The sequence below is a fragment of the Sporothrix brasiliensis genome (assembly GCF_000820605.1).
Source record: "Sporothrix brasiliensis 5110 chromosome Unknown Cont15, whole genome shotgun sequence".
In the NCBI taxonomy this organism is placed as follows: Eukaryota; Fungi; Ascomycota; class Sordariomycetes; order Ophiostomatales; family Ophiostomataceae; genus Sporothrix; species Sporothrix brasiliensis.
The window spans coordinates 3,186,602-3,202,597 of NW_024467134.1; the positions used below are offsets into that span (position 1 = coordinate 3,186,602).

General features: G+C 56.2%; 5 protein-coding genes and 1 non-coding gene across 6 annotated transcripts; 3 read left to right on the plus strand and 3 right to left on the minus strand.

Moving 5' to 3' along the window:
• Positions 1-615: 615 nt before the first annotated feature.
• On the plus strand, positions 616-2,940 carry SPBR_05668 (major facilitator superfamily transporter multidrug resistance; the record flags this gene model as incomplete). Its single annotated transcript, XM_040763931.1, has 5 exons — positions 616-980; positions 1,053-1,186; positions 1,245-1,368; positions 1,448-1,654; positions 1,851-2,940. 5 exons carry the CDS (start codon positions 616-618, stop codon positions 2,938-2,940), a joined length of 1,920 nt encoding a protein of 639 aa, XP_040622626.1.
• A 1,122-nt stretch (positions 2,941-4,062) lies between these two features.
• SPBR_06081 (phosphoribosylaminoimidazole-succinocarboxamide synthase) lies at positions 4,063-5,052 on the minus strand (the record flags this gene model as incomplete). The annotated part of the gene is made up of 1 exon (XM_040764343.1): positions 4,063-5,052. The coding sequence occupies one exon, from the start codon at positions 5,050-5,052 to the stop codon at positions 4,063-4,065; it is 990 nt and encodes a 329-aa protein (XP_040622627.1).
• Positions 5,053-5,798: 746 nt separating this feature from the next.
• SPBR_09480 lies at positions 5,799-5,911 on the minus strand. The gene has a single exon. It is a non-coding gene; the product is annotated as a tRNA-Leu (tRNA).
• Positions 5,912-7,690: 1,779 nt separating this feature from the next.
• SPBR_05855 (aspartic-type endopeptidase) lies at positions 7,691-9,286 on the plus strand (the record flags this gene model as incomplete). Its single annotated transcript, XM_040764118.1, has 1 exon — positions 7,691-9,286. One exon carries the CDS (start codon positions 7,691-7,693, stop codon positions 9,284-9,286), a length of 1,596 nt encoding a protein of 531 aa, XP_040622628.1.
• Positions 9,287-9,580: 294 nt separating this feature from the next.
• On the minus strand, positions 9,581-11,218 carry SPBR_05836 (RNA-binding protein; the record flags this gene model as incomplete). The annotated part of the gene is made up of 1 exon (XM_040764099.1): positions 9,581-11,218. One exon carries the CDS (start codon positions 11,216-11,218, stop codon positions 9,581-9,583), a length of 1,638 nt encoding a protein of 545 aa, XP_040622629.1.
• A 443-nt stretch (positions 11,219-11,661) lies between these two features.
• Positions 11,662-14,235, plus strand: SPBR_05631 (uncharacterized protein; the record flags this gene model as incomplete). The annotated part of the gene is made up of 1 exon (XM_040763894.1): positions 11,662-14,235. The coding sequence occupies one exon, from the start codon at positions 11,662-11,664 to the stop codon at positions 14,233-14,235; it is 2,574 nt and encodes an 857-aa protein (XP_040622630.1).
• Between the last annotated feature and the right edge of the window lie 1,761 nt (positions 14,236-15,996).

A 15,996-nucleotide genomic window follows, 5' to 3' on the forward strand; every position in this document is an offset into this window, starting at 1 on the left:
TATGTTTTCCTCGCCTCAGGCACCTACACCTTTTATCTCTTCCTCTGCTTGCATCACTTTTAAACGCTTTTGCGGTGGTGCATTTGGCGCATTCCAATATCCATATCCGTCATTAGTCTACCCCTCCCTCTTTTTTCTCTCTCTTTTTGTTGGTTTCCCTATTTGCATAGTACTCTTCTCTGCCTCGAGATATATATGGCTCTGTCAAGACCTCCAGATCCCTCTCATATCCTGTGCACCCATAGACTGTCAACGCTTGTTGTTCTTTGTTGGCGTTATTGCAAGCCACAACTTTCTCGCTTGTCTCGCTTCCTTGCGTTCTTGCTCTTTCTTTCTCTTAAATCCCGACGCCCTCAAATTTCTCTCTTCTATTCATCACAACTCGTCGCTGTCTTTACAGTACGTCTCAACATCTCCATTGCTTTCGCCAACCACAGCGCTCGATGCTCGGCCTCCATCGTCCCCTAAGCGGCTCACTTTGCTCTTACATCGGACACACTCTTTCAGCGACCTAATTTCTGTTCTTTCCTTACCAGTCAGCATTCAAAAAGTCAAACCAACCCCTTGGAATACACGGTTTTCATATCCCTCTCACGTTCATGCTATTGCGGCATCATGATCGATCTATCGCCCCTCGCTGCACGGCCGCCGTTGCCACCTCCACGCCGGCCTCCACTACCTCCAAAGCCTCCTTCCCAATCATATGCTTCACCCCAGCAGCAACAGAAGCATCAACAGCGGCTGCAACAACAGCAGCGACCCTCAGACGACCACACCGACCCTTTTTATCGGCTCAATTTTGACTCGGAGCTGTATGGGGATGCATTTCCTCGAACGCTCCACAACTTGGTCGAACTTCGGGAAGAAGAGTCCCGCGCGGCACGGGCACGGGCCGCGGCAAGGGCCGCTGCAAGGGCAAACTCGATAGCGACCGTGCCAAGGCGTGGCCGAAGACTGCGGCGAAACCTGCTCATGGCTTGGTGAGTTTTGCCTACCACGACTGCTTCAGCGATAGTGTTGTAGTAGCTGACGACGGCCTCTCTTGACAACAGTATTTTACTCGGCTTCTTTTTCTCGCTGCTCGATACGACCATCATCTCAACATCCCTCTTGGCGACATCGGAGGATCTGAATGGCTTTCGGGACTCCTCATGGGTGGTGATAGGATATTTATTAACATACATGGGTGTGTATGATGTCAAAAGGAGCGGCCGACGAAGATCTGCTAATTAACGCGCTCTTAGGCTTCTCTATTTTCTTCGCCAAGCTCAGCGACATCTATGGCCGGCGCAACATTCTCATTTCCTCATGGATCATCTTCGTGATCAGCTCCGTTGCATGCGGTTGCTCCTATGATATGACACAGCTGTGAGTTGTACTTGACTGCTTGACGACTCAACTACCAGCCACCACTAGATAATGCCCAAAACTAACACGCCCTTTGCAGTATCGTGTGTCGCTCGTTCCAAGGCATTGGAGGCGCCGGCCTCTACAGCCTCACCACCATCAGTCTTCCCGAAATTGGCCCTGCACACAAGCCTGATGTCATCGGAAAGATTATTGGTATCACGCTCTCGCTGTCTTTTGTGCTTGGCCCCGTCCTAGGTGGCTTCATTCCCCAGGTCTCCAGCTGGCGGGTCATTTACTGGCTTAAGTAGGTGGTAGGATGCACTGCGCTTTGCTATGCTGTATACCGATACTAACTCGACTCCTCTTTCCAGCGCCCCTTTCGCCGTTGTCGCCATAACGGGTATTGTTTTCTTATACCCAGTCGAGCCGACGCGATGCCACGGCACAAATCGAACCATGCGAAGAGTCGACATGATTGGCAGTCTTCTGCTATTGGCCAGTTGTGTGCTGCTCGTGATCGCCATGCAGGAGGCCGGATCGCTGATCGTTCCCTGGAATAGCCTGTTGGTTCTCACCAGCTTGACATCTGCGGCCATCTGTTTTGCGCTATTCATGGGCTGGGAGTCCTTGCTCTCCTCGGGCCGCTACTGGGAAATGGAGCCAATTTTCCCTTTGCGCTTGTTGAAGAATCGTGTCTACCTCAGCTGCCTAATGGACAAGTTTCTGGTGGGCTACGTGTATCTTTGCCTCGTCATTTCCGTTCCTCAACGCTTCCAGATTGTCAACGGCGAAAGCGTATTCAAGACTGGCCTGCATCTTTTGCCCATGCTCGGCGGGACAGCGTTCGGCTGCCTGGTCACTGGTCCTCTCAACGCGAAAAAGAACCATACCTCACCAGTGGTTGTGGTGTCGTGTGTCTTGATGCTCATTAGTGTCAGCCTGCTTGCTACGGTCAACTCGACAGGCTACAAATCGGGGCCCTTGTACGCCTATTTGGCCGTGTTTGGCATCGGCTTCGGACTCTTCATGTCGGCGGGCACTATGCTGTCCACGGCGCAAGCACAGTTGGACGACCATGCAGCCGCCCAAGGCGCCATTTCGCAACTTCGAATCCTTGGCGGTGTCATCGGCTTGACGACATTCACCATCATTTTCAACGCCAGGGTACAGTCGGCCAACGTTCTCGAGACACTCACGCCTATGCAAATGGACGTTCTGCGCCGGTCGCCGACCGCGCTCGTCGAAATCTGGCCAGACTTAAAGCAACTGATTGCAGGCACCTACAGCGCCGCCTTCCACGACATGACATCCATCCTGGCAGGAATTTCGGCTCTTGCCTTGCTCGTCAGCCTCGGCACGCTCGAAAAGAACCCGCCACCGATTCATCGCAATTTCAACAAAGAAAAGGAGTGTTTAACGGGCCGGGGCTCCGACGATATTGAGCTCGACGATGCCGCCAGTGATCGGTCGCTTGTTGAGTATCGTGCGCCCATTGGAACGGACCCGGTGCCGGCGCTCTATCCACCACCGCGAAGCCACTTTCCAAATCGCGTTTCGCAACGTCCAACACAAACAAGACGGTGGGACTGAAGGCCTTCGTTCGGGTACACGTTTCGACTCTATATGCCTACGTATTTACTAAGATTTATGCTTTTTTATGCTGTTGTCGTTGTCGTTGTCGTTGTCGCTTTGTTTATACACAATTCTTTTCAGATTCGTTGCTTAAGGGCATTTGTTCTAAGACAAAGACTTATATTTCTCTCTACATTCACCCACTGCTGCATACTTGGCGTTACTGGCACCTCTGGATTGCTATCTGGGCTCCTTCGGCTTTTGATTTAATACGGTCCTGTTTTTAGATCAGGGTCAGATTAAAATTAGGACCGGGCACGGCGAAAGCGAAAAAAAAAAAAAAAAAAAAAAAAAACGCCTACAAACAAATTCAATACATTTATTTCTTGATTCAAGAAGTTAGCTATCATCACCAGGAACTGTCTGTGACAAGGTAAGACCTGTTTTCCTTTCACGTCGTACAGGACTCGGTAGATATTGCTGCTTTGGTGGCTAGTCTAAGGCCGTGAGAGGACGAGGGTCGAAGCCGAAGACCTTGCACAACGGCACGGAGTACAAAAAATCTCTCAAAAAAGGGTATCGGAGGGTTGATAAAACGAAAAAAAAAGTGTTTTCCGTTTTAATTTGCCGTAGCATAACTTCAGCGTAGAACGAGACAGTCAATACAATCGGAGTCGAATTCCGTGCAATTCCCAGAAGCGGCGATGTGGAAGGCAACCCTATAGTGAAGATTTGGCGTAAAATAAGTTAATAAACAGATCCGCTCGTTAATAGCCAAAACCAAGTCAGCAGTACCATCATGCATGTCATGACAGGCGAGTGCGACCGTTTGGTTCCCCAAGCTCTTTTCTGCGCGCACCATTCGGCTGTATGTAGGTCTAGCAGGACCACACTTGCCTAGCACATTTGATACGACTGTGTCTGTTAGGATCTGAACGTGTGAGTTTCTATAGCAGCAGTTTATAAACTTTAAATATCAGACAAAAGCAGGTCAAAGGAAAACAATAAATGTAAGGTATATGATTTTCGGCCGTCGCGTCTCTGCGGCATCGGTGCAACACCGGCTGACAAATAGCACCATCGTCCATGCAATGCAGTCATCTTCTTCATGAATTCTCCAGAGCCACCTTCTCTACAACCCTACTCGAGCTTCGCCAGTGCGGCCTCCAGCGTCTGACCCGTCAGCCGCTCGTACACGTCCGTATACCGCTTCGACGTCTGCTCGACAATCTCGGGCGGCATTGTCACGCCCTCTTTGCCCTTGAGGCCCTCCTTCACCAGCCAGTTGCGCAGAAACTGCTTGTCCAGCGAGTCCTGCTCGCGGCCGGCCTCGTACTGGTCGGCGACCCAGAAGCGCGACGAGTCGGGCGTCAACACCTCGTCGGCCAGCACGACCTCGCCCGTCGCCTCGTCGAGGCCAAACTCAAACTTGGTGTCGGCAATGATGACGCCGCGCTTCAGGGCATGCTCGGCGGCCGCCGTGTAGACGGCCAAGGCCAGCTCCTCGATGCGGGCGGCGTGGGCCGGGTTGCCGATGAGCGCGGCGGCCTGGGCACGCGAAATGTTCTCGTCGTGGGCGCCCAGCTCGGCCTTGGTGGACGGTGTGTAGACGGGGGCCGGCAGCTTCTGGCAGCGGACCATGCCCTTGGGAAAGCGGACGGCATCGGAGCCGCTGTCGGCGACGCCAACGGGCTCGCCGTGGACCGTGCCCTTGGTGCTGTACTCGGCAAACGCCGAGCCGGCCAGGTAGCCACGGACAATGGCCTCGACGGGGAACATGCGCAGGCGGCGGACACGCATGACACGGCCGCGCAGGATGGCACGCTCGGCATCAGAAATCTTGGCGGTAGGACCGGGGGCCAGGGACAGCAGGTGCGTGGCGAGAGGCGCGGTCTGGCCGGCCAGAACGCCGGGCTTGGACAGGACGCTGAACCAGTACGCAGTCAGCTGGGTAAGCACGTTGGCCTTGTTGGGGATGCCGTTTGCGAGGACGACATCGTAGGCGGAAATGCGGTCGGTGGCGACGAAGAGCAGCGACGACTGGTCATCCTCGTCGACGAACATCTCACGGACCTTGCCCGTGGCGATCTTGGTCAGACCGGGAAGGTCAACAGTGGTGACGGCGGCCATGCTGGCGGAGTGGGGAGAACGTTGTGAGGAGATCAGCTGTGACGGAGGCCGAGATTGGCTGAACGTGAGGCTTTTCGAAAGGGCTTAGGATTTTTTGTAGATGGTTACTTCCTAATTGGGACTCGAGGCCCGTGCTGCAAGAAGCGTTTTCACGGCCGTGGTATAAATTGTAGAGTACAGTGTAATGTCACGCAAAGTCAAACTTTCAAAACCAATTGGACTTTTCCTGAAGATTCAGAGTCGATACCGCAGCATGAGCTTAGGCAAGGCTGTTGTCGTCTTGAAAATCCAGCTCCGGATTCGCTGAACAAGATGTGCAGACGGATCGCATCCAGCCAATCAAAGGCCATTCCGCGTGTATCGAAAGATGAGTCATCATTTGATCACGTGGAGCGTCACGAGCGGGCATCTGTATCAACGATACGTGGTGCACGCGAGGGACATACATGGGCAATGTACGAGGCACATGGAAAATACTGTACTTGCAAAACAATGGTACAAATATCTTACAGACGATCACTGGCAACGTCTCGGACGGGCGCCGTCCACATCCGTGGTTCGCGTATGTCTCACGTTGCGGTGCGTCGCGCTTGAAGCAGCAGAAAGGTGGGATAAAAAAGCAAAAAGGAACGACGATAAAAAATAACATGTGTTTAATTGATGTAAGAAGAAACTGTACTCGCCTTGCATCATCAATTTGCAGGAGCCAAACGTTGAGCAAAACGGGGGCCGAAACACAAAAAGAATGACAGGAGTGGGACTCGAACCCACGCACCTTTCGATACTGCAAGTCAACCAAATTTTAATCTGGAAAGAATAATTCTTGAGTGCAGCGCCTTAACCGCTCGGCCATCCTGCCTGTTTAGAACTGGTAATTGGAGTCCGTTGGAGGGTTTATAAAGACCAGCACAGCTCCACCTTTCACATGTAGTCACTTTTTGCCCTCATTTTCAAGCCATTTCGCACCCACCATCCGCCACTTTGGTCACCGGAGATGCCCTCATGCCTCACTCTAAGCTGCACCAAACACTTAGTGGAAAGCTGGAGGGCATAAGGGCCTGCTAGCTTTTCCGTTTTGCTTTTTACGCCGTTTCTATCGGCATATCCTCTCCATACTCATCAGCCGTCGGCGCCGAAGGCTTGCCCGTGATTTCGCCAACTATCTCGATTCATCGTCGTAAAGGTCCTACGTCGGACTTCATGTGATTTTCGCTCGGCCAAGGCTGCCAAGGCTAGGCGCGTTGGCGCATGACACTGGCGAGCCTGGGCGCTGAGACCAAGACAAAGAGCGCTGTGGCTACCTCTGCCCAGCTCCGACAAAGCAGTGTAAGATACAACATGCAACATATTGTGCGTGTGTGATTACTTCGTGAAGCCGCCACAAGAGGAAATAGAAGGAAAGCGCAGGCTGTGTTGTCCCTCTTGCCCCTTGCCACTTCCTCCTCTTACCACTGCTGCCTTTCCCGTTTTGCGCAGCACCGTTGCATCGCCGTTTATGCGTAATTCCATAGCAAGGGCCCAGTCAAACCCAAAATAAGGGCGTCAGACGTCCAAGGCTCTGGGCAAATCAGCATCACGTCGCCCCCTTGACGAACTGTTAGCGTGTCCTCGTGGGCGCCCCGGCTGGGGCAGGGCAAGACCGTCCCGCACAGTAGGCGCTAGCCGCAACGCACTAAGGGACGCCAAAGGGTAGGGGCTGATGGCGCAGTGGCTGGTCTTCGCATTAGCCGTTGTTTGTCGATTGAATTCAGGGTGAACTTGTTGTCGGTGTATTTTCCCCAGCCTTTCTTTCTTCTCGCCGTCCTTACTCTAAGCGGCGCAGAGCCGCCGAAAGATGTACTTTTCTTATCTTTTTTTTTTTCGGACGAAAACGTATCTGAATAGATTTCGGGCTTCTTCTCCATCGTGCTTGCCTTGTTGTTTATGCTTTAAAACCTCTCTTTCCCCACGCATTGTCTTCTCCTTCCTTGTTTAAATTACTGCCTTACTCGACTTGAGTGCCAGAATCGCATAATTTCTACCCTCTCTCAATTTTCCTGGTACATGGGCTGGGTCGGTCCTTCCTCTTGCGGCTCGATATTGCTCGTCTGCCTTCCTTCCTTCGTGCCTTTCTGCCTTTCTCACCAGCCTATTGTTTCCGGAGCCACAATCTGCTCTGAGGACTCCGTGCAGAGCTCCTGAATAATACGTCCCTTGCCAGGCATTCCTTGCCCTCCTTGCAGTTCTCGAAAAGCCGTCAGCTCCATAAAACGAGTCGGGGCGCACCTTTTTGGGTGTAAGAGTGGATACGACATCCTTGCAGCTGTTCGTTCCTGCCTAGACTGCATCAAGCAACAACACGAAGAAGGAAATAAGGAACCGCCGCGACCCCGGTCCCCGCGCACCTTCCTTGGACACTCAGCTCAGAAAACTGCCTTCGTTTGCGCCTTCCCCCTATTGTTTCCCATATTGACAATACCGGGTGCTCCTGCTGCCCTTGTCCCCCTCTCATTGGTTCTGGATCTTCCCAGAGCCCCAAATCGCGATTTTGTTTTCAACCTCGCATCTCACTCTTACATTGCGCACTCTCACGCATTCCTTCCATCGCCCTCATCATCGACCTCCTTTGCGCGACCGCGCAAGCTCAACAAACGCCACAATGCGGACCGGCTCTGTCTTGGAGTCGCTGGCGCTCTTCGTTGCCACCACATCAGCCGCCAATGTCGTCGAAATCGGCATCAACAGAATACGGCCCAGCCAGGAGGGCCTCGCCAACACCCTGAGAAGCCGCGCCTCCTCGCCCAGCACCTACATCGAGACGCTCGTCAACAACGTCACTGGTGGCGGCTACTACGCCAGCGTCAACGTCGGCACGCCGCCCCAGCCGCAGGTCCTGGTGATCGACACGGGCAGCAGCGACGTCTGGGTCATCGCGTCTGATGCCGATCTCTGCACCAGCTCTGCTCTGCAGCACAAGTACCGCGACACCTGCTCCCACACGTACGACTCGTCCAAGAGCTCGACGTACAAGCTCGTCAGCAGCGAAGGCTTCGACATCAGCTACCTCGACGGCACGGGCTCGAGCGGCGACTACATTGCGGACACGTTTGAGATTGGCGGCGCCAGCATCAAGTCCCTGCAGATGGGCCTCGCCTCGCAGACCATCCGCGGCACAGGCATCATGGGCATCAGCTACTCGGCTAGTGAGTCGACGCTGGACACCTACCCGAACCTGATTGACCAGTTCCAGGAGCAGGGCCTGATCGCGACCAAGGCATACAGTCTGTACCTCAATGACTTCCGCTCCGACTCGGGCTCCATTCTGTTTGGCGGCGTCGACAAGGACAAGTTTATCGGCAACCTGACCACCATGCCCATCCTCCAGACCAAGTCCTCCAACGGCACGGCCGGCCACAGCGTCCTGGCCGTTGCGCTCAACTCCATGACTGCGGACCCCGGCACGGGCAAGAACAAGAACCCCGTCAGTCTTCCCTCGGGCCAGCCGCTGCCTGCCATCCTGGACTCCGGCACCACGCTCTCCTACCTGCCCAGCTCCGTGGCCAGCTCGCTCTTTAATGCTATTGGCGCCTATACCGACGATCTTGTGACTGGCTACACGTTCATTGACTGCGACGGCCCGGACAGCTTGTCCTTGACGTTGCAGCTCGGCCAGGCCGCCACGATTGAGCTGCCCAAGTCGCAGATCGTGCTTGACGTGTTCCAGGGCATGCAGAGCCAGATCCCCTCCAACGTGCCATTCTCCAACGCGTGCCTGTTTGGCTTCCAGGACATTGGTACCGCCTCGTCCTCGTCGCTGTCGGTCATTGCCGCCAACAACATTGCCGCCACCTCGGGCAGCTCCTACGCGCTGCTCGGCGACACCTTCCTGCGGTCCTCCTATGTCGTCTACGACCTGACCAACAACGAGGTTGGCCTCGCCCAGGCCAACCTCAACAGCACCTCCTCCAATGTTGTCGAGCTGCAGGCGTCCGACGTAGGCATCCCGACACTGACGGGCGTCACGGCCCAGCAGACCACCTCGACCTCAAGCTCGGGTGGTAGTGGCAGCGGTGGCTCCGGCGGCGGCTCCGGCACCACCAGTGGGAGCGACGGCGGTGGCACTGTCACTGTCACCGCAAGCCCCAACTCGAACGTCGCAACCGGCCTGGTTTCGGGCCCCAACTACGGTGTCTTGGCGGCGGCCGGTGCGGCCTGCCTGGCCTCGTTCCTGGGCGGTGCCATGGTCATGGCATAAACGTCTCTTTTGTCCCTTTCTCTTTATCTCTCTCTCTCTCTACATCATTCTTTTGATTATCTGTTTTCCATTGTGTATATTACCTTTTTTTATTTATTTACCATGCATAATTTCGTGGTCAGCTGGTTGTACCAATTGGGCTGCGGAACGAGACTTTTTGGGTTACATATCCACATATGCACCATGCACATACTTAGTATTATAATTTACAAAATATAGAACTTAAAAATAGTGGCAACGCCAAAAGAAATCCATATGCCATGATAGCCATGGACCTGTAGCGCATGCTGGGCGTTAATTCTCCTCCTTGAAAATGGCGTCTTCGTCGTCTTGTGCAGCGGCAGCGGCGGCTTCCTCTGCAGCGGCAGTAGCTGCTGCAGCTGCCGCCGCTTCTGCCTCTTCTCGCTCCAAGGCCATCAATCGTTGCCGCGCCGTGTCTCGCGTCTGCTGCACAAAGTCTGCATACGTGCTCTCCGTCCGCCGCGCTGCCACGTCCGCCGCGTCGCCTAGTTTGCCGCCCTGTGCACCCAGGCCCACACCCGACCGGTAGGCAGCCAGTGCGACCGCTTCGGTGAGACCGCCGCCCTGTGCGCCCAGTCCTTGGCCGGCCGTCCAGCCCATCTTACCAAGCAGAGCAGCGCCCTTGGAAGGGGTAGCAGTCGACGTGGCAGCAGATCCTGCCTCGTGCTTGCCGGGCCGCTTGCTGCCGGCCGACCTGCCCTTGGTACTGTCGCCATGTACGAGGCGCCGTTCGCGGGCCCGGTCTCGGTATTGTGCGGTCGTAGTTCCTGCCGTCGAGGGTGCGGCCGGTCGCATGCGAAGGAGGGGTCGTATGTGGAGTCTAGGAGCCGTCGTAGTTGGGGGCACATTGCCCTCGTTTTGTTCTGGGCCAACATCTCCCTCCTTTGTAGAATCGTCCTTGCGTTGTAGTTCGGCGTCCTCTACCGCTTTGTTGACAGCCGCCACGGCTGCCGCCACAGACGCTGGATCGCGGGTGCGCGCCCGGTGCAGAGCACTCTCACGTTCGTGCAGACGAAGCATTGCGCGGCTTCGAAAGCGCCGCCCACACAGGAGACAGGCATGGTACAGAGTGGCACCGGTGTCGTCGCTGGAACTCGGGACTCGTATAGGCGCAGCATACGAGGTATACGTCGGCGCAAGGTCGCCGCGACGACGGGGCAGTCGTTTGATGTGGACCGGCGGTCGATCGATTTTGGGGCCAGAGCCAGACTGGCGGTCCTGGCGGTCTCGGTCGGCCAAGGTGTCGTCTCCATTCGATTCTGCCGCGTTGGTCGCCGCCGCTTCGTTTTGGGCAATCTTGGCGTACCGATGTAAGGCCGTCTTGCGTGCAGTGCCATCGCGCAGCTGCCGCCGGTGCCGCGACGACAGTGCCTCATGATCGCGCAGCTGCTGGCGCGAATCGAAGCGCACGAGACAAAGCAGACAAGTCGGCGGCAACGAGGACGTCGCCGTCGCCACGGCAGCGGCTTTTTCGCCCATTGAGTTGCGCCCCAGGCCGGCCCCGATGCCAAAGGACACATATCGGTCGCGGCGGTGGGGCGCACGGAGCTGCTTGGAAAACGGAAGCGTGCTGGTCTTTGCAAGTTTTGCCGTCTTAGTCCTGTTCTTGCTTCCCTCTAAAGACGTGCCGAGCCTCGCCTTCTTGCGTGGTCGGCCGCTTCCGTCGGTGGCGCCGCCGCCGTCCTCGCCGCTCTCCCCATCTCCCGTCGCGACGTCTGCGCCGCCTCCCAGCTCCGCCGTCATCTTGGCCCATTTTTGCACCTGGCTCTGCATTCGCGGTGCCATAGCGGTCGCTGCTGTTGCCATTCGCTTTTCTTTCTTGGCCGCCGCGACGGCTGCTGAGACTTCGTGTTTGCCGGCGGCCGAGCCACCGCTGTCGCGGGCAGCTGCCGACGTCGGATTGGGCGCCATATTTATGAGGCGTGTCGCTATGACGTCTGTGTAAACATTGGCGTGGATGAAGAGGGAGATGGTGTTGAGGTATTGCATGAAGTTAGACGCCGTTGACGAAAACACGTGAACCAGTTGTCGGTTCTGGTTGAATACAGGAATGGAAGGCGCGGACGGCCAAGCACTGTTGCCCCATAGGCTAAATTTAGCAAGCCACGGTAAAACAGCAGGTGCATTTGGATGTGGCTAGCGCACTGTTCAACACCGATAAGGAAAGGGCGACCCTGGAGCCAAAGGCCAGTCAAGACAATGGGACAGAAAACTTTCAATTTCGTCAAACCCCATAACAATACATTGCGATACAACGAAACAACGACAGCCCGACTTTGCAAGCGACGTGATCTCATCGAAAGACGCATCTGGATTTTGTTTTTGGCCGACTGCGGGCGGGATCGACGCCGACGATGCCTCCGCGAGGGGCCAATCTGACGGGCAACACCCTGAGCCCATTAAATACCAACACGACAGCCACTCACAACAACAGCTCTGGTCGCCGTCCATCGCTGCTCTCGCCCGTCGAGTACGATGCCGACGCCGTCTCGATCCGCAGCGACCAAGACAGCGACAGCGATGACGACCAGCTGCAGCAGCGGGCGCGCAACAGCCGCGAGCTGCGGGCGCACGATCGGATGGTGTTTCTCGAGGAGGACGAGGCCGACCAGCTGGTGCTGAATGCACGGCGGGAGCAGGACCGCGGACGACGGCGGGGATCGAACTTGGCTTTGGCCAACCCGCTCAAGTTTCTGGGCATCCGGCGGTACAGCGACGGCAGCCGATCGCGAAGTCCCGATCCGACGCCGCGATCGACGATAACCAATGCGACAACACTGCGGGCATCGACATCCACCGACCGTTTTAGCCGGGGCGGAAAGAAGGGCGGAGTGTCAAAATCTGAGAAGCGACGGCAACGGCGGCAACGGCGGAAAGACAAGAAGAAACGGCTGCTCTCACAAGCGCGCGATGGCGAGGACGCGGAGCTCATGTTTGAGATGGAAGAGGGCGGCATGAAGGAAGGCAGTTCGACGGGCGACAGCAGCGACCGCAGCGACCGCAGCGATCGCGGCGACCGCGACGACAGCGATGACGCGGACCGCCGCGGGCTGGCTGGGCTGGCCGAGCTCAAGGGCCGGCGCAAGCGGCGCAGCTGGGGCCGCTGGCTGTTGCTGCACACGATGATTGCGGTAGCGTTTTCCCTGCTGGTGCTGGGCGCGTGGAAGATGACGCTGGTCAAGAAGGCCGAGCATGCACAGCAGCAGGAGGCCCTCAAAGGCGACAAGCCCGCCAAGGCCCGAACGCTGGTCACCAACGGCACGGCGCTGTTCGCGCCGACGACGCTCCTCATCAGCCTCGACGGCTTCCGGGCGGACTTTCTGAACCGCGGACTGACGCCACGGCTCAGCTCGTTTGTGCGCGAGGGCGTGTCGCCGCTGTACATGCTGCCGTCGTTTCCGAGCGTGACGTTTCCCAACCACTACACGCTGGCAACGGGCCTGTACCCGGAGTGCCATGGCGTGGTGGGAAACACGTTCTGGGATCCCGAATTCAAGGCCGACTTCCACTACACGGACCCGGCACGCAGCTTGGACCCCAGGTGGTGGGGTGGCGAGCCGTTCTGGGTGACGGCGGAGCGGCAGCGCGCGCGCACGGCGGTGCACATGTGGCCCGGCAGCGAGGCGCACATTCTGGGACTGGAGCCGTCGTACGTGGACAAGTACAATGGCGACGAAAAGCTCTCGAAAAAGGTGGTCCGCATTCTTGAGTTTCTGGACAAGCCGGGACTGGAGACGGCGGCCGCCGACGACGTGGACGGAATGAAGGTACCAAACCTGCGGCCGCAGCTCATTGCGGCGTACGTGCCCAATGTGGACGCAGACGGGCACCGGTACGGGCCCAACAGCACCGAGATCCGCGGGACGATTGCGGCGGTGGACTCGATGCTCAACGACATTTTTGCAGGCCTGGAGGCGCGCAACCTGACGCACATTGTCAACGTGATTGTCGTGTCGGACCACGGCATGGCGACGACGGACGCGTCGCGGCTGATGCAGCTCGAGGACCTCGTGGACATGGACCGGGTCCAGCACGTGGACGGGTGGCCGCTGGTCGGGCTGCGGCCCAAGGATGACAGCCCCGAGGAGCTGGAGGCGCTGTACCAGTCGGTGCTGAACCGCACAGCGGACAACCCGAACCTGGAGGTGTACCTGCGGGACGTCAACATGCCGGCGCGGTACCACTTCTCGCACAACCCGCGGATCGCGCCGCTTTGGCTGGTGCCCAAGGCGGGGTGGAATATTGTGCAAAAGGCCGAGTTCAACGTGGCTGAGGGCCTGGCCAACAACCTGGTGTACCATCCGCGGGGGCTGCACGGCTACGACCACGAGCACCCGCTGATGCGGGCGATTTTTGTGGCGCGCGGGCCGGCGTTCCCGCATGCACCGAACAGCAAGCTGGAGCCGTTTCAAAACATTGAGGTGTACAACATGCTCTGTGACTCGATCGGGATCGAGCCGGCGATCAACAACGGCACGCTGCATCTGCCGCTAAAGCCGGTGGGACTGCACGACGCGCCGCCTGCGGAGCCGGAGGATCCTGTGCCGGCGTACACCAAGGAGACGAGTGCGTTGGAGGTGGCGACGAACCCAAAGACGGCGCCGGGGCCCATTCCGACGCAGCCCACGAAAGCAGCGACTGTGGGCGTCGATCCCGTCGACAAGACGACTACGAAAAAACCCACGCCATCAACTGGGTTGCCCTCGGCGTCGGCCACCGTGAGTCAGCCTTCCAGTTCGCCGGCTCCTGTTGACGGTGACAACAACAGCGACAAAAACCCGCTCAACAAGGTGGCCGAGGCGGCGGCGGACCTGTGGGGTTGGATCACAGACAAGATTGGCGAGGCCTGGAGCAAGATCAAGGGCCACGGTGGTGATGCTGATGACAAAGACGGCCGCAACAACGCGGCAGGCGGCAGAAAAGAGTAGGCCACCTGAAGGAAATGTCGACGTCGTTGCTGTTGAGGTTGGCCTCGTTACGATGTTATTCTTTGCTGTCTTGCTGCCCATTGGCCTTGATTCCCCAAGATTGCCTCTACTAATTGGTTTATTCTTGTCGTTTTTTTCCAATATTTTGTTGCATTTACTTTTAGGCGATGTGGTTTGCTTACTTCAGCGATTGCAGCGGGCGTGTTGATTTGATTTGGTTTTCTTTTTTTCTTTTTTTTTCTAATAATGTTACCATTATTTCCAAGTATTTTCTTACTGCAGCAACAAATTTGTACATTTCCGACTCTCGGGTCACGGGTCACTTTCCCATGGTGATGCAAACGTCTCTGCCTATTTCATTTCTGTTTGCTCTTTGCAATACCCATATACTGGCGAAACGCCTTGGTCTAGGGTCGCCGCTTTGGGCCCTTTTCGAATATTCGGCCAGCGTCATGACAACAACAGCACTGCAAGCAGCGATCTAGGCCAGTCTCAAGGCGGCCCAAATGAGGTCTCATTGACTAAGCCGCTGGCAACACTCAAGTTAACAAAGCCTTGCAGTATGCCTCAAAAGGCCTTTTTTTGTTCGCTCATTGCCTCCACGGCTCCCTTCTTTTCCAGCGCCTTTCGTCCTCAAAGTTCTCAACAAAGCCCAGTCTTCTGAGCCGTCCTACGGCCAGAGCGAAGGTGTTGGTGACTGCGCCCTGCTTTTCGATGCTGTGCCGCCAGCTACAGCATTCGTTTTCTGAAACCAACAGACAGCGCCTGGGTTGGGGCCCGAGCCGCAAACAAGACAAAGAGCAAAGGAAAAGGAGAGAAAGAAAACGAAGAGGTGCGTTCCACTAAATATGGGCATGAAGAGAGACGAAGGTAACCATGTAGGGCGCGATAAAGAAAACAACCATGCGCAAGCCACACGGTCATTCCGACAGGGAGTCGCTTTTCAAGGAGGGGTCCAGCTTCAACACATGACGTTATCGGCTGTCGTTTTTGTTTTGCTCTTTATCCTCGCACCATTTTCCTTTGCCGGATAAGAGAAAGAGGGCGCCAGGCGCGCAAGGCGACCAACCATGTGCCATGTTTGGAACAGTGGGCGGCCAAGCGCGGGTGGCGCTGCCGGTGCGACCTGTGGCGATGCAGCAGGGGTCAAGTCAAGATGGGAGCAGATCGCAGGGGACAGCACGTCACAGTGCACAAAACTGCCGGGGAACGACGAATAGCGTACGTCGCGGCTCAGAAAAGGCTCGTCGGGTCTTTTTGCCCTTTGGCCAGACAGTTGACCACTGGCCTGCAATACCAGCCAACGGCTGCCATAGTCATTGGTCATGTCGTTTGACCTGTCTTGCGGACTCCATATTTATAGGAGGGTGGCCTGCGCCTGTCATTCGTCCCCTGTCGCCTTTTTTGCGCAGCCTTGGCTCTGGATCTCTTTGACAGTTGAGCATCAGATGTATCGGGATCGTGCGCTTTCGATCAAAGCGACAAGGGAATGGATCAAAGAGACGACAGGCGCGAGTAAGGCGAGGGGGCCAGGACGGGCAAGAACTGTCAAAGAGCGACAAAAAAGGCGACGGAAAGAAGTTGCAGACGAAGAATATAAATATCGTCTGCCGCTCGTCGTTCTTTGTGGATTTCTTTATTTTGGAATCTTCATCCACGGACGAAATTTACAAGACAAAAAAAAAAGACACACAAACACACACACTTGACATACTCTTCCTTTTGTTATTTCCTCGATTGACTTTCTTCTATTCACCTTCG